The sequence below is a fragment of the Colossoma macropomum genome, unplaced genomic scaffold, assembly GCF_904425465.1.
Source record: "Colossoma macropomum unplaced genomic scaffold, Colossoma_macropomum, whole genome shotgun sequence".
Taxonomy (NCBI): Eukaryota; Metazoa; Chordata; class Actinopteri; order Characiformes; family Serrasalmidae; genus Colossoma; species Colossoma macropomum.
In genome coordinates this window covers 31,631,121-31,651,659 of record NW_023494798.1, presented here as the reverse complement: position 1 = coordinate 31,651,659, position 20,539 = coordinate 31,631,121, and the positions used below count along the sequence as shown (strand labels likewise).

The 20,539-nt window shown below is 38.4% G+C and overlaps 1 protein-coding gene across 1 annotated transcript in view; it reads right to left on the bottom strand.

The window, feature by feature from the left end:
* Positions 1-20,182, bottom strand: part of myo7aa (myosin VIIAa) — a 69,583-nt gene extending 49,401 nt beyond the window's left edge. The window contains 14 exon segments of the mRNA XM_036584922.1: positions 1,568-1,674; positions 3,190-3,325; positions 4,390-4,600; positions 4,801-4,943; positions 5,087-5,206; positions 6,459-6,535; positions 7,406-7,559; positions 8,929-9,042; positions 9,244-9,386; positions 10,888-11,009; positions 11,167-11,351; positions 16,436-16,588; positions 16,924-17,037; positions 19,905-20,182. Of these exon segments, the coding sequence (XP_036440815.1) occupies positions 1,568-1,674; positions 3,190-3,325; positions 4,390-4,600; positions 4,801-4,943; positions 5,087-5,206; positions 6,459-6,535; positions 7,406-7,559; positions 8,929-9,042; positions 9,244-9,386; positions 10,888-11,009; positions 11,167-11,351; positions 16,436-16,588; positions 16,924-17,037; positions 19,905-20,009 (1,884 nt within the window). The 5' untranslated portion in view covers positions 20,010-20,182.
* Between the last annotated feature and the right edge of the window lie 357 nt (positions 20,183-20,539).

The following is a 20,539-nucleotide window of genomic DNA, read 5'->3' as shown; positions in this document are numbered from 1 at the left end:
GAAAACAATAAACTGTCACAATGGACAAAATGGCAGGAGGGCTGTGGAGTTAGAGGGACGGGCTGGAGGTTTTCTGTTTGCTTTACCTTCAGAGGAGGCGTGCCCGGCTGACCGAGCGTACCACCAGGCACATAACCACACAGAAACTGAGACACGTCACACAGACAGAGAGAAAACCCATCAGAACACTGAGAACACCTCTAAAAAGACATTAAACAGTTAAAATGACCTCCTCAGTCATCATTTAGTGCAGAAAACACTGTTCAGGTCTGTACATAAACTTTTTGAGCATTTAGCACCGGTGCTATAAATGTTGCAAATCACACAAAGGAGATGAACAACTTGGAATGACTCTAAAATGTATAAATATCAATGGAACGAACTGTCATTTTAACTGCAGAAAAAAAATGTTTTAATGTTTGTGTTGTGAAATACACATTCTTTGTTTCAGTAATAATTCAAATTTACCACAAGGGGGCACTATTAGCACTCAAGTAGCCTTTTTTCATCATTAAGTGCCTGGAAATCCACAGCAGAGGTAACGCACGTACAGTTAGAGGCATATATTTATAAACATGAAACTAAATCGGTTCAGTGTTATTTAATCATTTTTTTTTACATCCTGTACAGAAAACGTAAATATTTTGGTGATAGTAGGACCATTCTGTCAAATTAGCTCAAACAGCAGTGCCACAATGGAAAAAACTGTGTAAAAAAACAATTAAGTATTCAGACCTAATCAGCTAAATTATTCCAATTGATTTCTTTTAAAGTGAAGCTGAAAGATTTAGATTTATGATGAGCTTTTCTTTTTAAATAAATTAAAAAACATGGTGAGCAGTTAGATCCCATTGTTTTGAAGTTAATGTGCCAAAGTCTGTAAATTAGTGTGGAACATTAAGAATTGTCACTACTGAAACACACATTTTCTGCAATTAAGTAACTTTTTGTGTTTTAATGAAACATATTATGGTTTTATGTGTGTACAGCTGTTCAAAGCTGTGTTTGCTAGTCATGTAATGGTAAGCATCTTTGAGTTCTACTCAGAAAGAGCTAAAATTGTCAGCACCGAAACAGTCACTGCTGAAACACTTGGTAAAGTTTCGGTAGTGTTCAGTGTTTTGGTAGTGACAAAAGGGAATGTTCAGTCAAACAGAATACACATAATTAAGGTAAAGAGTCACTCAAAGTAAACAGATTTTAGTCTAAGTCAGTTAAAAGTCTGAGATGTGTTTTGAATTCTGACTTGGAACCGATTCATCAGAACGATCCATAAGGGCTAAAAACAGCAGAGAACAGCTGGAGGCGCCTCCAAATCCATACGTTCTTAACAGGACTTATTTTTTCAGCAGGCAAACAGTAAAGTCTTGAATTAGTGTCGTTAATCAATTTTTAGACGTATTTCTAAGATCTTATGTGAACTGAGGAGGTTGTCTTTCATCGACTTACATACACTTTCTGCAAACATTCCGATTGGCTTTAACATCCACACTGACAAAGACCTGGAAGGAGAATCAAGCTGAGTAAAAACAATAGTCAGAGTAACATACAGAACAGAGCGCATTACCATGGCCACGTCAGCCTGGAAGATCTGCTTAATGAACTTGTTCTTCGAAGAGTGGACGAGCTGAATGATGTCACCATGAAGGGTGTCTCTGTTCTTCTCTAGAAAACCTGCAGACATTATTCATCACAGAGAATCAGTTTAGAGCCTCATCGCTCGCTTTACACCTTAAAACACTTTGAAGGCCCATATCATGGAAAAACAATGTTTCAATCATTGTTTCAATCAAAAAACAATCTTGTTTTTAAAGTTCCAAATTCTACTTTCACTCTGCCATACAGTCCAAAAACAGCCTGTTTAGAAGTCATCGTTTTTGTGATGTCATGAAAAATCTGTGTGTTTACAAATAGCCACCTTTTCAGCCTATAGCAGTTTAACTAAGCCATTCACAATGAAGCTATAAGGGTTGTTTCAGCCAGGAATGCTTTTTAATGAGATACAGTACAGGGCAGCCAATCAGTCTGTTGTTGTGGGTGCTGTCTTCTTTGCAGAGAGGAGGGGGAGATGCAAATAAGCTCAACAAACTGATCAAGAAGGCTGGCTCTGTCTTGGGATGCTCACTGGATGGTTTTGAGGTGGTGGTTGAAAGGAGGTCACTTAATAAACTCACTGCTATCCTGACCTACTGGTCAGACAGCGGAGCACCTTCAGCAACAGACTCATTCAGCTCTGCTGTAGTGAGGAACAGTACAGGAGATCATTTGTACCAACAGTGATCGCACTGTACAGAACCTCGTCGCTGTGCCGGGACATTACTTTATACTGAGCCACTGACAGGACAGGCTCACTGGGCACCAACTGGACATTACTACGTCTCTCCACTGCCACTTTGTTTACTTGTCCACAAATATTGCACATTGCACTGTCACTTTGTTTATTCATCTATAAATGTCATATTGCACAACTGTTAACACTGGTTATCGTTTACAGTACATAGTCACTTCTTCATTCACCAGAGGGGACGTGCACCACTGCACTGTCAACTGCATAATATTTATGCAATTTATTTCTTATTTTTGTACTGCACATTATTTTTATTGTTTTTAGTATATTTTTATTTTATTCTATTATTTATCCTTACTTTCTATTTATGCATCTGTAAATACTGTAAGACAATACTTTGCTCCTGTTCAGTTTGCCCTTGTTTTGCTCTTTACTGTGCTTTGTACAAGTGCAATAACAGCACCCACCTACCTACCTACCTACCTACCTACCTACCTATCTATCTATCTATCTATCTATCTATCTATCTATCTATCTATCTATCTATCTATCTATCTATCTATCTATCTATCTATCTATCTATCTATCTATCTATCTATCTATCTATCTATCTATCTATCTATCCACCAGAACAGAGCTCATTTAAATATATCAGTCTTAAAGGCCCAATAACTAAAACAGCCTGATTAATTCTTAGGGATAAAGGGGTTGGAAAGTGGTCCTATAGAAATGATTTATGACATAAAAATGTACATAAAAATGCACAAACATCACGAGCAGACCACATGGCAAAAAATCTAAGAAAAGTTTAAGACATGGGCCCATTAAAACAAAACCATTATGCTAGTTTCTGTGTAGGATGCTGCACTGAGAACATGGACTTTAACCAATCTGTTCCTGACCTCGCGTCTCGTAGTAGACGATGCCGGCGAAGTGCTGGATTCCAAACTGGGTCTCGTAGGTGTTTTTCGGGGGGATGTAGTTGGTGTTGAGTTTGTGTTGGGAGTTCAGCTTGTTCAGCATGGTGGTGTCTGTGCCCTGAAGAGCACCAGAGGGAAAACAGAGTGAAACTGAGAGTGAAACTAAATAAAATATCTCTCCCTCTATTTCTGTCCTGCTCTTCCTCACTCTCTCATAAATTTCTAAGAGGTGAACAGATTTGGCTTCAGAACCTAAAAGCCCCGATGATTTTTCCTTTTACCTGTCGGCTTGTTCACCCTGTGAATAAGTGAATAAATGAATAAATCTGGCTAAGTGACTCACTAATGCATTACTATTAAATACAGTCAGGTCCGTAAATATTTGGACGCCGACAAAGTTATTTTAGCTGCCTACCACAGCATACTGGAGCTTAAATTAGATAATGAATAAGAGCTCAAAGTGCAGATTTGCAGCTTTCTTCTGAGAGTATTTACAACCAAATCAGTTGAACAGCAGTACCAACACTACCTCCACCATGCTTGACAGATGAGGCGGTATGCTTTGGATCATGAGCAGTTCCTCCCCTTATCCATAATCTTCTCTTCCCATCATTCTGGTACATGTCTCTTCTGTCCATAAGACGTTGTTCCAGAACTGTACATGCTTTTTTAGATGTTTTTTGGTAAACTCAAATCTGATCTTCCTGTTTTTGAGGCTTACAAATGGTTTACATCTTGTGTATTTTACTCTGCTGAATTTTTCTCTTGGTTGTTGACTTTGACACAGATGTGCTGACCTCCTGGAGGGTGTCCTTCATCTAACCTTCCTCCCCAGGGAAAGAATTCTTCTGTCTTCCTCCATAGTTGCTTCTTATGGTCTTCTGGGCCTTTTGGTGTTGCTGAGCTCACCAGTGCCTTCCTTTCTTAAAGAATGTACCAAATCGTTGATTTGGCCGCTATTAATGTTCTGTGCTGTCTCTCTAATAGGTTTGTTTGGAATGTTCAGCCTAATGATGACTTGTTTCACTGGAAGTGACTGCTCTTCATATTGAGAGATGAATACAATAGTACAAAAACAATCATTTTATGGACGTCCAAACATTTATGGGCTTGACTTTAGTATCACTGTTCTTGTTGCAGCAACAACAACAACAACAACAACAAGCTCTCTCTCTCTCTGACCTTGGGGAACTTGCTCTCCTCGTCGATGAGGGAGATGATGTTCATGGGTTTGATGGCGATCATGTCCAGGGCGTCCTGGTTGTCGGTGAACTCGATGTGCTGCCAGCTGATGTTCTCCAGGTTGTACTCCTCCTGCTCCAGCTTGAAGACGTGACGAACAAAGAACTGCTGCAGGTTCTCATTAGCGAAGTTTATACACAGCTGCTCAAAGCTAGACAGGAAGGAAGCAACAATAATGTTAAAAAAAAGTGTAATGAAAGTAAAGACACATTTTTAAAGCTACGCTAAGTGTTATTTACTGGGAATTAAAAGATCTAATACACTATCACTGCTTCGGCTAACTTGGTCACTAAAATCGAGTTGATTGACTGAGCTATGTCGCTGAGCACTTTGGATAAAGGCGATAATGACCTGTTGACTGTAAAGTTCTCAAAGCCAAAGATGTCCAGCAGGCCGATGGACCTGCGGACCGCTTTAAGATCATGGGATGGAGGCTTGTAGATTGCTGCATTAATCTTTTCGACAATCCACACAAACAGGCGTCCATATATTCCCTATGACAGAGAAAAAAACGATCAGTAATGTTATCAGAATAAATATAGGCTGTATGTTTACATTATATCACATTCTGAACATTTTTTATTTTTGTATAAACTCCGATTTGGTCAGATGTGTCTGAACAGAAGGTAAGTTTTACCTTTACAAAGGCGTCTCGAACATCCAAGGCCTGCTCCATGCTCAGAGGAGTGGACACTGTCTCCCCTCGTGTGATTATGGTGCGACTGGTCAGGCAGTTCATCAGGTCCTTAGAGTCGACCTGTTGGTAAAAACAGCAATTAAACAATTTCAGAAATATTGGATCCAATATGCATTACAATAATAATAATAATAATAATAATAATAATAATAATAATAATAATAATAATCAGTTCATTTACAGGCATCTTTCAATACCTCAATGAAACCAGGCTATATACATATATACAGGCTATAACAATAATGCATATACAACATAAAGGAAGAGAGGAAAAAGAGTCCAGAAGGTAAAGTTATAGAGGACAAATTTAGATATTTAGATACAATTGAGATATTGTAGATTTACATCCTGTTAAAAGAACCTCAGGTTTGAGTTAAGCATCAACAAAATTGTCATCCATTTTTTTTTTATCTCTGAAAGACAATATAAAAGAGAAAACCCAGAGAAGCAGCTGTAGGCAAGGTAGATATATAGAGCTGCCAAGTGTCTGTGTAACAACGTAAATCAATACTACATCCCAAGGGGAGAAGATACATGGCAAAAAAAGAAGGGGACCCAAAACTGACCCCTGGGGAACACCATGAGGATGATCTATTTATGGACACTTTACATCAAGTTACCTGCTTTGAGATTTGATCATCATGTCTGACAGATTTCTGGACATTAGCTAATTTCATTCTTGATGTTCTACAGCTCTCTCAGTCACCATGGAATTATATACAGTTTATTATAGACACATCAAACATTTCTTCATTTTTATTGATTATTTACTATACTTCAGAAGTAGTGATCAAATCTCAAGACAGTTAACATAAGATGCCTGGAAATAGATAATTACAGTATATCATTTATCATTCATCATTTCTTGTTAATCCAATGCTTGAAATTTTGAAAAAAAAACAAAAAAAACAAATTAAGTGTGCCTTTACTACTCTGTCACTAGATGGCACTCTGCCTTCTCTCTCAGTCCTGATATCCTGCAGTAGAGTCTCTCCTGTCTCTCTCGTGTCAGGACGTTCACTGACCTGTTGCTCACCTGAAGGGCTAGTCAGCTTATATAACCTTCTTATTCCTGATTCTACTCTTACAATAACCGCCTGACAAACACCATATATCACTCATTCATAAGCACAGTCACTGTAACAGGAGCATTTAGTTTATTATTCCAACAAATATGGTGCCTAACCTGAACATTATAATGATTATTGATTCCAGGCTATCTAGCACAGCTAACATGGTAAAATACAAAGCACAAATACAGTCATATGCAGAATCTAAACACAATTCTGAATCTGCATTTTGATCATGTTACCTCCAACAACTTTGCAGCAGTGGCCAGATCAGCACAGCGCACCACCTCACAGGCATCCAGGTTATCATATGTGCGGGCTGAGGAGTAAAAAAAAATAATTATCAGCTTATATTCACTGCATTTATTATAATATACACTATCAAAAATATGTCTCTTGTAGCTCCACCTTGCTTGCTGGTATACAATTAGAAACTGCAGCCCATCTGCAGATGCACAATTGGTGTTAATTATCCTCTGATCATTCATCAGTGGTCAGTTTCTGACCTCAAAACCACTCTTGGCTGGATATTTCTGGGTGGTGGACCACTCTCAATCTAGCAGTGGACTACATTCTGAAATTGCACACATTTATAGTAGACCTATAAGGTAGGTGGAGCTCACGAAGTGCCCAGTGAGTAGAAGTACAAGGAAGCTGTGGACATCAAATGGACAGTGAGTGCACTTACAGTACTGTGCAAGAGACCACTCTTCTCTATATAATTATTACATAATTATGTAATATAACATAATTATGATTACATTCATGGGTACATTAATAGGTACATATACATAATATATCATCATCATTAACCATCATTAACATGACTCATAGTATTTCTGTGGTCAGAAACTGACCAATTATGAGGGGTAGCTGATGACTGCAGCAACAGATGGGCTACAGTCTGTAACTGTACACTTACATAGTGGTCACCAACCCTGGTCCTGGAGATCTACCTGCCTTCAGAGTCTCATTCCAACCACCATCTGCCACACCTGCTCCAGCTAATGAACCCTTTTCAGAAGGTGGGGCAGGATGTTAGATACAGGCTGGAACTGAGCTCTGCAGTTCAGGAGAAGAGTTAGTGACCACTGACCTTATAAGGTAAGTGGAGCTCCTAAAGTGGACGCTGAACGGAAGCACAAGAGAGGAGTTTCTACAGGCGTGACAGCTACTGTCTGTGTCTGACCTTCGTAGTTGAGGTTGCCCATGTGCAGAATAGAGGCCAGCAACTTGGAGATCTCCCAGTTCTCTGTGTCTGTGAACATGAGCACCTTCATGGCTGAGCGAATGTTAGAGTACTCCTTCTGGTCATCACGTCCATCACACACCGTGCAGTTTCCCTGAATTGATGTCAGATGGAAAATATAAGATAAATGTTATAAAATGGGAGCTAAACTATCCCTAACGTGGCTACTTGTTTGGATGGGTGACTTGTTTTACTTATATTTCATCGAATTTTGTAGTTGTAATCAAATATAAATAAAACTATTATAACAATAAAACAATGACATTAATATAATAAATGTATTATTATTACTAAATGTAATATTAAATATATAACACAATTATGATTACATTAATAGGTACATTAATAGGTACACATATATAATACATCATCTTCATCATTATTATTAACTGCTTAGTCCAGATAGAGTCACGGTAGCTGTTGGGAGGGCAGAGAATCCCAGACGACCCTGTCTCCCGCAACTTCCTCTAGCTCATTCCCAGGGACCCCAAGCTGCTCCCAGGCAAACTTGTAGATATAATCCTTCCAGTGGGTCCTAGAACGACCCCAGGGTCTTGTCCCAGTAGGCCATGCCTGGTACACCCCCACCGGGAGGCGTCCAGGGGGCATCCATATCAGATGCCCGAACCACCTCAACTGGCTCCTCTCAATGCGGAGGAGTAGTGGCTCTACTCCGAGCTCCTCCTGGATGACCGAGGTCCTCACCCTTTGGAGTAGAGTGTAGCCCGCCACCCTGCGGAGAAAGCTCATGTCCGCCGCTTGTATTCGCAACCTCATTCATGTGGTCATTACCCACAGCTCATGACCATTGCTGAGGGTCGGGATGTAGATATAATACATACTGGATCTATTTTTATTACACTTATATATCATCGTTGTCTCCATTTCTGTCTTTTTTTTTTTCCTTTGTTTCACATAATTTGTCAGCTGCGGTCCAAAACTGCTATATATATAAATACATTTTATAATAATACAACTATATGCATTTATACATACATACATTTATAATACATTTAATTTTTACATATAAATACTTACATTTCATCGCTGTCCAAAAAAAAATCTCCATTTTTGCCGATTTTTAATTTTTCTTCATTATTTAAAACATAGCAGCTGCACTTTACGTTGTGAAACTTTCATAATGAAGGGCCCAAAAGAAATGTTCATTACTTGGAGTGAAACCTCTTCACATTAACTTACATTAAAAGTTAAGAGGGTTTTGTAAAGTTACCATTCTGGAGATGCTTGTTTTTCTTTGGACTGTGACAATATGTGTTAAAATTATATGTGTGCATAAATTATAAACACTTGCATATAAATACTACACTATATACATATATGTGTGTGCATATATGTATACATTTAAAAGTATCTATATGTAGTTGTAATGTGTGGTATCTACATGTAACTGTTTGTGTAATAATTACACATTATTATGAAGTAGTATCATCATCTTCACTCACAATAGTGAGGTAAGTGTAGTCTGTAGCTTTTCCCAGGCCGAGCTTCTTCTTCTGCTCTGGAGTCATCCCCTTCAGCATGCAGTAGAAAATATGATAGTTCCTCTCATCTCGGGCCTAGTCGAGAGAGAGAGAGAGAGAGAGAGAGAGAGGGAGAGAGAGAGGCAAATATAAAAAAGACAGGAAAAGACAGCCATCCAGCCAAGTCCCATCATCGATCTGATGCGTCAGAGCAGTGAAACCAGTACAGCGTGCACTGCTGTGGCCCCCAGGGCTGCTTGTAGACACATATATCTCTAAACTAACACGTTTCCTTACCTGTCGACACACTCTGGACTTCTCCAGCAGGTACTGCTCGATTTTGGCCCCCTCTATAGCCCCTCTTTTGTTGAAATGGATGTCAATGTATTTCCCAAATCGGCTGGAGTTGTCATTGCGGATGGTCTTGGCATTTCCAAAGGCTGTCGAAAAAACAAATCTCAGTGTCCCACAGTCCTGTCAGTAACTCATCATGGACTCTCCTATGGTCAGTTATACAACGGTTCTCGGTCCCAGCATTGGTGAGCTGCATCGCCTGCTCTAATACACCTGACACAGCTTAGGAAGGTAACTAGCAATATGGTGAGGGCATGAGGGAGCAGTAAAGCACTATCCTATATGCTAAACCTGTACAAGCAGAAAGGACGACATCATGCATGTTCTTGCATTGTTACACTGCTCCAGTTTCTTTTTTCTTTTATTTTAGTCTGTTGTTATAAAGGTTTGCATCTTCAACTATAATTATTAGAGTTGTCTAAAAGACTCATCTAAAGCTACGCTATGCTAAAGCTGGATATGTCTGCAGTTAAACATAAGAAATGTAATAAAGCAGCTTTCTATTTTATGCTACAACGATTCTTCACTTTCTCATCATATGCTGAGTGTTTTAAAAAAAAACAGCCACAAAAATGCACCTCATTAATTTACATTGGCTTTCATTTGCCTGTTTCTCTTTTTCAATGCTCTTTCCTTTATGATTATTTTGTTTGCATCTTTTTTGGTGAATTACACTGAACTGCATGTGCAGAATATGGAGTTCAAACATCTCTGATACCAGTACACTGAGTTCAGTACCGATTCCTCAATGATTTTTTTTTCAAATTACAAACTGGGTATGGCTCAGGGCTGGGCGATTAATTGCCATTGGAATTTTGGCTTCCATCAATTATGAAAACAAGATAAAGATAAAATGATTATTGTGCCTTATTCCATTTTGCAATGATGCCCTCATTTAGTCTTGTGTTATAATCCCTGTGTATCCCTCCCATTTACAGCGGTCCCCCTTTACCCCTCCCTTAAACTCATCAAATTTATTTTTGGTGTAATTTATTTTTATTTATTTTATATATATTTAATAGTGCACTACAAAATAGTTGATTTCTTTTATATATATATATATATATATATATATATATATACATACACTGAAACACCTGAACTCAATAATTAGGAGGGGTTACAATCAGTTTTTCACATTTATTTTTTTATTTGTTTTTCTGTTACATTATATCTAAAGTTCAAGGAAATCTACTGTCAGACAGGAAATCATGATCTCAATACTGACCAAAATAATCGTGATTATGATTTTTGCCATAATCGAGCAGCCCTAATATGGCTTAAACCGGAAATCAGTGACAGGTGCTGAAAGTATGTATATTTATTTACTGCAATGAATTACAGACTAATCAAGAAGCGCTGACATCAATATCACACATGCAGAATGTCATTTACACAGCCAAAATGTGCTCATTGGCTCACATACGCTAAGATTGACTACTTGCGCATTGCAAGGATATAGAATTTTTCAATACTAGGTAATATCGAACTAATCCAGTTAGAACTATAGACGTACTGAATTTCAACACCCAGCCGCTTCTGTCACGCATCTCTGTAAAAACACTGTGGCTCATGCTAAGTTCTCACCCTCTAGTATGGGGTTGGCCTCCAGCACCTGCTGCTCAATCCAGGAGTGCTGACCACTGATGGCTGCCAGAAACTGCAGGATCAGCTTCGTGCTCTCCGTCTTCCCTGCCCCGGACTCACCGCTGAGAGGGACGTTTAAAAATACACACAGAGAGATTAACACAGATAAACAGCGGTAATTATTCTGGACACCGCACATCCAAAGCGTTTGCTCTGAGAGCCACAGCTGCTGCAGTAACACCTGCGCTTACTAACAAAGGGCTGAGAAGAAAGTCAGACCTGATAATGCAGCACTGGTCTTTATTGTTTCTCTGCATGTTGAAGTAACAGTTGTCAGCGATGGCAAAGATGTGAGGAGGCATCTCTCCGATTTTCTTGTTGGTGTAGAGGCGTATCTGGTCAGCTGTGTAGATGGGGAGCAGCTGGTAGGGGTTCACCGCCACCAGGATCGAACCTGTGTATGTCTAAACAGGAGAAAGGAGGATAAATAAGTTTGGTTGTTTAAGGAACAGTTTGGTGAAAAAACTCATTTACACAAGTCCTCTCTTACTCCCCGATCAGATAAGACTTTTTGGTGTTGAAAGGTTGCTTCATTTGTTTTGCACTGGAGCCACAAGGCTAATGTAGTACACAAATAATGGAAGCTTACAGTGGTGATTGTTTGTGAATATGAATATTATGAAAATTAACCTAAAAGTGCTAATAGTAGATGATACTACCACCACCATGTTTCACAGATTGGATAAGGTTTTTATGCTGGGACGCAGTGTTTTCCGTTCTCCAAACATTACGTTTCTCATTTAAACCAAAAAGATCTATTTTGGTCTCATCCATCCACAAAACACTGTTCCAGCATCGTATCTACATGACTGCGCAGAAGTCAGAGAGCACTCTTTATTTATTTCATTTCCAGTCAAAATGGCCATTACTTGCAAAATACATTGGAAAACCTGGTAGACACCACAACTGCCCCATCAGATAAACAGCACTTAAAGCTTTCATCTTTGAGAGAGAGGAGAAAATCAAGCTGCTTCAGATCTGAAAACATCCACTGGTGTTTCTGTCCATCCTTCCACTGTGAGAAGACGACTCAGCGCTGTGGGTCTGAAAGGATGTGTAGCTGATCAAGAAGCCATTGATGAGTAAAAGTGCTAGACAAAAAAGAAAGAACATTTACACTAGAACACCAAAACTGGCCATCTGAGATGTGGAGGAATATTTTATGAACTGATGCTTCTAGATTTTAGATCTTTGGAAGTAACAGAAGCAGTACGTATGCTGTCAAAGCAGTGAAAAACTCTTGGAACCATGTCTACAATTATCTGTCACATATGGTGGAGGAACGGAGCAAGTGTGGGGAAGTAGATAAGTACAACAACTTGCAATACATCATCTGGAAATTAATATTAATTCTACAGCAAAATAGCTACTCTGCTGAGAGTGTAAGATGTTTTTATATATGTGTATGTGTGGGTATGTGTATATATGTATATGTATGAGGATATATATATATTTATGTATATATATGTATATATATGTATGAGGATATATATATAAATGTATGTGTGTGTATGTATATGTACATTTATGTATGTATGTATATATATCTGTATATATATATATATCTATTACCTATATATTTCTATATCTTTACACACATGTATATATATATATATATATATATATATATATATATATATATATATATATATATATATATATATATATATGCATCCTTTCAGGTGGTGCCCCTGAATTTCACTGTAGGTAAACATGCAATGAAAACGAAAGAAATCTAATCTAACTACTTATCAAACAAAGAAGCTGGTGTTCACAGAACAATAGACTGACCACCCAGAGTCCAGACCTCAACATCACTGAATTGGGATTACTTGCAGAAAGTGTAACCAACTTCTAAGAAGAAATCCATAAGAACTTTGAAGGTGTGGAAAAATATCCCCGCAGATTTCTTTGAAATACTGAAAGTGAGTCTCCTGAAAAGAACAGAAGCTGTAATAGAGGTAAAGAGTGACACACTAAACACTGAAAACATTATATTTAGTTGTTGAGGTTTCTGTGTAATGTTTTTTTTTAGATGTTTTTTTTTTTTCCTGATGCTGAAAAAAAAATGTGTAACTTGTACTTATTGTCAGTTTTGATTGGAACTTATGGTCTCTGACTTTTGCACAGTACTCTATTTCAGCTGACTGACTGCATTTGGTCTAATGGTGTAAATGTAATTCACTACACTATTGCTTTACTCTTAAGCTGTTCCAAACAACCTTAGTTTATTTTCTTATGTTCTGCATACAACTATTCAGACATCAAAACAGATGAGTTTACACTTGTTGCTTGATATTTATTCCATACATCCATTTTGAGTCTGGATTTACTTTGTAATACATAGAGCTGAAGGTGAGACGAGTGCATACGTCAGTGCATACAGTGTAATGCCCTACACAGCCATGCTGATGACTCTACACAAGCACTGTGTGAGGATGAGGGACAGTAGCTGAAAGAATGAGCGAATGAGAAAAGAGTGGACGCTGTCTCGGCTTTCACATCTCAGTGTCCGGTTACGGCGGGGCGGTGGAGCCATGCTGAAATGGAGCAGTGTAACGCAAACACACTCGCTCATAGCGAGCTGATGGACGGTGGGCAGCCATGCATGAGGTCAGCGCTGTACTTACCCTGCCTCCACAGTTTGTCTTAATGAAGGAAGAGACAGAGGGAAGAGAACACAAGCAGAGAGGGTTGACCAAGGACAGCTGATAAAGAGCTAGTGATTAAGCGGCAGGTGAGGAAATAAGACTGAGGACGTGTTCCAGTTCAAAGTCAAAGAGAACAATTTTTTATGTCTAAAGAAAAACATGCTAGATTATAAACACAGACAGCACTGTAAAGGATTGATTAACCAGGCATGAAACTAAAGTCCCACAGATCTGCACAGAAGCATCAGGCACATTATTTAAAACCACTTATCTTGGTTTTGCCTTGTAACCAAAGATCATTATAATAGATAAACAAATAAGATAAGCAAACAAACATAAATGCACTAAAAAGTAAGAAGATTTTTTTTTTCAACAAAGTAGCTGATATATTGTGAGCTACTTTGAAGAACAAAGTTTGGTTCTAGATTTCTCCTCGACGCCTCCAGCCAGATTTATTAAATTCCACCATCAGCACACTTGATGTAATTAAATGAAGTATTGATCTGTTAAGCCGTAGGTAAGGTTGCATAATGTTCTCTGTTCGTTTTATATTATTCTTATTTTTCTGCTGGATTTTCTGCTGCTTGTATACAGCTTTTTGATGGGATGCATGGTTTCCGTGGAGCAATGGAATTTTGCATCATTTTTTCCCATGGGAATGAATAGAGTGCAAAAGCTTTGGCACTTTTCTTGTGTCACGATGTTACAAATACACTAACACGCACACTCAACACACCACACACTCCGCAAACACACCTAACATACCACATACCACACACAGACACACCACAGAAACACCACACACATACACTGAACACACCACACATAACACATCAAACAAACATACTTTTAAGGTAGCAGGAGATTTTAGGTAGCAGTGTATTTAAGGTGGCACTGGATTTAAGGTAGCAGATTTAAGGAAGCGGGAGATCTAAGGTGACAGTGCATTTAAGGTGGAAGTGGATTTAAGGTAGCAATGATTTAAAGTAGCATTGAAGTTAAGGTAGCAGGAAATTTAAGGTGGCAGCAGGCAACCAAAGCAACCACCAGCTCAGCAACACCATGGCAACAACCCAGCAGGAAGTGGAAACCATTTAAGCTGCAGTACCATTCTGTGTTTCCTTCAGGAAATACATGTTTCTACTTACCAATAATGCTATGATTTCTCAAGGAGAGGTTTGGAAATGGTTAAATTGGCCTACATAAAGTAACAAATTATTGCATTACCTATTATTATTATTATTATTTGTTGTAAAATCGATGTTTTCTGAGCAAATAAACACTTACTGTCCAGATAAATAGCTTTTTAATTGCCATTTCATCAGCTGCCTAAAACATTTGCACAGAGCCTGATATATTGGTTAGTCAGTCAGTCGATATCAGCTGAACAGGCCAGAATCAGCTGACACTGGAAATCTGTGGTTTTATAAACATCTTGCAACTATTCTTGGCCACGGCATCGCCAGGGTTCGAACTCACAGTCTTCCAGTGTGGCCAATGTGAGGCACTGCTTGTTTGACTAAAAAACAACAGTTAAGGCTGTAAACGCAAAAACAGAATTATGGTTGAAATTACAAAAAAAAGTCAAATGTATTCATATATTTAGCATGAAAACATGTTATAACCAAGGTGCGAAATACAGGGGGGCCCAGGACCCCCTAATTAATCTCTTGGACCCCCTGAATGTCTCAAATTCAAAATTCTGGGGGGTCTCTGAAAATAAATGTATTATGCTGTTCATTAGGGAAAAATAGACACTCAAATACAAATTCAGGGAAAATCCTTTATTTAGCCTCCTCCACAATCGGTGAGCTTCTGTCTTTAATATTCTTAACTAACTAATGATGCAGCACTGCTCACTGCCTCAGGGTGGTGCTGTAGCAGATTGGTTCAGCCTGTTGGCCCTTCATAGCTCAGCCACTTTAACTACGTTCACAATACCTCTGAAAAACTTAGACACTAGAGGAGATGTGCAAGATCTCAATTAAGATCGCAATACCAAACTAGAACATTTCCAAAAGAAGAATTGTTGAACCAAACATTTTGGCGTCACTGAAGCCAGCACCAGTCCCGCTAAGGTGAGTAAGTTAGCAGTTAGCAGTTAGTCAACGCTGGAATCGCCAGCCAACTTCAGACCCCCCAAATACCAAGAAGTATTTTGCACACAAACCTTTTTCTAAAGAGGGAACGGATGAAAAATAAGAAACATTAGAGGTAATTAGCAGAACCCAAATTATATCATACGCTAAAACAACATGTAAATCCAACATATCGCTGCTGTCACAGCAAAACCTTGTATCTCTATTTTTGTTGTTTTTCAGTTTTGACATAATTTGAAAATACCTACTGTCCTTTATATATTGTGTGAATTACACGATGAATGGAACAAAAGAAACAGCTCAAAATGACTTGGAAAAAAGTCTGGTTCCATTGACTTACATTAAAAGTAAAGTGTGTTTCTTCCTTCTCCTGTTACCATTTTGGAGATACAAGATTTTGGTCTGACAGCACCGATATACAAACTTGGAGCTTTACATGTGCTAAAATTCATCAACCACATTTAGCTGTAGTTTGGCAACTGATAAACTATGACCTGCTGTTGAAATTATGTCAGTCATAAACTGGCTAATTTGAATCGCAGTCCTACGTCCTGCACAAACAAAACCATTTTGTTCAATTAAAAAAATCATAGGGAGAAAGTTAACACAATATTAGATTAATGATATAAATGTACAGTATATAATGCCTCACTTCAATGCTCACACACTGAAGTGTTATACTTTTAAAAAACTTGTCACTGAGGAAATGTGATTGGATAAAAAAGTGAGTGGACCTACATATATAAGGTGTTCTCTGTAGCGGATCAGCAGGTTACGGAGGATCCCCGCCTCGTTCAGGTCCCCCAGCCGAATCATGTCCTCCACCCCGTGGATAGAGGTGGGGTGCATCGGCTTAATGTTGGTGGCATTCTGAGGGGAGATCCAGTGTTCCTGAAAGAAGAGCGAGTGAAATGTAATAATTTGTACATTAGTAACTTGTACATCCACTCACTGGCCACTTTATCAGAAACACCTACCCTGAGCTTCAACTAACTGGCCAATTTATTAGAAACACCTGCCTTGTACTTCCACTCACTGGCCACTTTATTAGAAACACCTACCCTGAACTTCCACTCACTGGCCACTTTATTAGAAACACCTACCCTGAACTTCCACTCACTGGCCACTTTAGATTAGATTAGATTAGATTAGATTTCACACCTTATAAGGAAAGTTCACAGAAAAGGGTAAGAACAGAGAGGTTTATATGGAAACAAATAACTCACATTGCCTTCATCATCCAGAACCTGGATCTGACCCGAGTCACAGAGCTTCACCACTGCTCCAATGGGGACGTCGAACTCCCGCCCAGTCTTCAGGTCCAGCCATACATAGTCGCCCTAGATCAAGAGACGTCATTGACATGAAATGGTTCATTGTAGAGAAATTAACCAGGGTATTATTTACTACCAAAACCACTAGTGAACCTACATGTGTCTGCTGAGGTTTTATATGGAATGTTGATGATGGTAAAATAGTGAAAAATCTGAAAAAAGAAGTTTTCTTTGGGGACTACTTTGTCTAACAACACCCTGCATGTACCTCTCCACTATCAATAGATTTAAAAAATAAAATAGGCCTAAAAAAACTTTTCAAACTATTGTAAAACAATGTCTGAGCCATCAGACAGCATTTTCATAACCATTTTAGAGGCATTAAACTCTTCAGACGTCTGGTTCCTATCACCACCACTGTGAACAATTCTGAATAAGTAAGGTTCTCTAGAACAGAGAATCAAATCACTCTGAATGACTTTGTTTACCTCTTAACCACTGAATTATACAGAAATATTGAAAAAGTGGTGGAAATCCCCTCTAACAAACAGACAGTTCTGATTCTGAAATCTGATTGGCTGAGCGGTGTCAGAAGCTGATGTAAAATACTCAATAGACACACATAAATTAACTACTGATGTATAAAATTATTAAAATCATTTATGCTGATTTGGGAATAATCACTAACCATTATGTCGCCCAGCCACCACTGTCTACCCTTAATGATCTGCATTGCTTGGTGGAATAATCGCATTGCTATTATCATGAATAAAACAGTTATTTTGTATGTCGTATTGTTTGTAAAATCACTGTAATGCACAGCCTTAAGTGGCTTACTGCTTTAATCAGACCAGATTAGTGCCACAAGACAACACAGCCACATTACTGGAAGTAAATGACTTCTTTGCAAACGAATCAGTTCATGGAGCCATTCACAAACACATGAGGGATTCCTGTAATTATGGTGTTGTTTTTTCTATGTCAGGACATGTCCTCTACAACCTAAACTGCTGTTTGTTTGCTGAATTTAACACAAAATCTGGTCTGTGCAAATGTTTTGGCACAAATTTTATGTTAAATTTAGCAAATAAATAAAAATCGTGCACTACAATTGTGCACTATAAAATGTAACTTCTTCTGGAGTGTTTAAAATTTTGCATACAACTATATCTCGCTGTTGTCGGAAGAAAACCTTGCATCTCCATTTTTGACGTTTTTCAGTTTTTGACAAAATTTAAAAACACCTGTTACCCTTTACATTGTGTGTAAATTTCATGATGAACAGACTAAAATAAGTCTGGTTCCATTGACTTACATTAAAAGTAAAGTATGTTTTTTCCTTCTCCTACGAGGTTTTGTTCCAACAGCAGCAATATGTAAGTACCTACATGTGGTTGGCAATATGTTCCATGTATTACATATGTGCAAATAGCTGTAATAATAATATAACACTATGCACGGTTCTAAGGCACCTAACCACATTATTTAAATCTATTTGTCTGGCCAATAAGTGTGTTTTGCTTGTAAGAGCACCATATTTTATTAAAATAAACGCAAATAAACCTAAATACAGTAAAAAGTAACGAGCTTTTTTTGTAAAAAAGGTAGCTGATATTTTATGAGCTAGTTTGAAGAACAAACTAGGTCACAAGCTTTGGTTCCAGCTTTGTTTCCAGATTTCTCCTGGACGCCTCTTGCCATCAAACATGGATCTATTAAATTTCATCACCAGCTCACTTGATAATTTAATGAAGTATTAATTAGATACATATGGAAATATGGAAAAATAGTTAAACAAAACATTTGTAAAATCACTACTTACTGTATTAATGTTATTTGTGTTTATTCTAATATTAGTGTTTTTCTAAACCAAGGGTCACAACCCAAATGTTAAGAAGAGCCATTTTGTGTCCAATTTATGTCCATTTTAACATCTTGGCTGTAAACATGTCTCAGTATGTACTGATGTTCTAGTGTAGGCTAAAAATATAAACAAAAACACAGACTTACGTTGCTCTGCTTTAGGCTTTAGCTCAACTATAGCTGCTTTTCTCACATCTCCAGCAGGAAACCTTTCCAAACGTTTAATAGCTTCTTGTAAAATGTCTCTCAACATTCGCTATTTTATGAAGCTGATATCAGCTTCTCATTCTCCAGTGTCTTTTTCAGATTTTTCCTGTTCCGGGACACGGGAACGAGGAAATTCAAACAAGAAGCTGGAGAATGAGAAGCTGACTTCAGCTTCTTGAGTTTTAAGTGTTTGATAGTTTCTCATTGCAGATTAAACGTATCAGGAAACCAGCTGAGTGATTATAAACACTAATAAGTCCATTCGTCTCCAAATTATCAATGTTCGTCTTAAATCTCTCTTTGCCGTTTCGTTAGCTACTAGCTAGGCGAGACTGTTGTCTGTGTCGCTATGGTGACCAGCAGTCTGTGCGCCAACCTTCAGTGTTAAAGGGTGAATTAGCAGTTCTACATTAACTCCAGAGTTTAAGACCATTTATTGTTAAAACTGTGTTGAACGATCAGCAGAGCTTTATTTTACTGTAAAGGAGGATTATTTTATTTTTAACCTACGAATCTAATTCAGCTGTGGAGCCACAACAGGGCAGTAAAAGAGCTGCATGCAGCTCCAGTGCCACATGTTGTCAACCCCTGTTTTAAGCAAATAAGCTCAATTCAGTATCTTTTTAATTGTAATTTCTACAATGTTTCCACAGTACTGTACATCCCCTTTGAATTATACATGTAAATACCTATATGCAATAATAATAATATGCCCCACATTATATTTATATAAATATCTTTATAATAATAAAATGCCCCAAACTTAAAAATCATTTTCTAAATCAAACCTCAATCTTAACCTCAGTAACCAAAGAGAGATATAGGTTTTGTTCCAGTAGTGGCTATATACTCAGGGGTCCTACCGGCAGCAGAGTACTGTGTTTGAAGACAGTGTTGACGTTCCTCAGAAGAGCCCACTTGGCCTGATCCTTCTCATAGAGCTCAACGTAATCCCGTCGTTTATACATCCTCCACACAGCAAACTCTCATCCATACATGCAGCAAGAAGTCCAAAACTATTCAGCTCACTGTTCCTCCTCAACAGACAACCCACGCTTACTTCCTCAGCAGGTGTGCGAGAGAGAATGACCATTTAACTGAAGTCCAGCAGAAACTCAGGATATTACACTAAGGCGCTGTATCTTCCTCGGGGGTAAAAATAAACACAAACAAAAACAGTCGGCTCACAGATTCTTCACTTGAGCTTGTCTGGACGACCTCCTCAGACGGTGTGTGTCTGGACGCTGCTTCCTGCCCCTAAGATCAGTCCAAAAATAATTCTTTTCCTTTTTTTTCTGCTACTGTAGCATCTATATCTGTTTCTTTAAATTGATGCAAGCCAAATTCTACCAGGGTGTCCTCAGGCCAAAGGCTTAGAGCTTCTCCGTCCACCTGCCCCTGGCTGAGTGTGGGTAAAAGAGGAGGACGGAGGGGTTGATGGGTGTGGAGGTGGATCCCCTGATAATATACAGCTTTCTAATTAACTAAATATACTCCA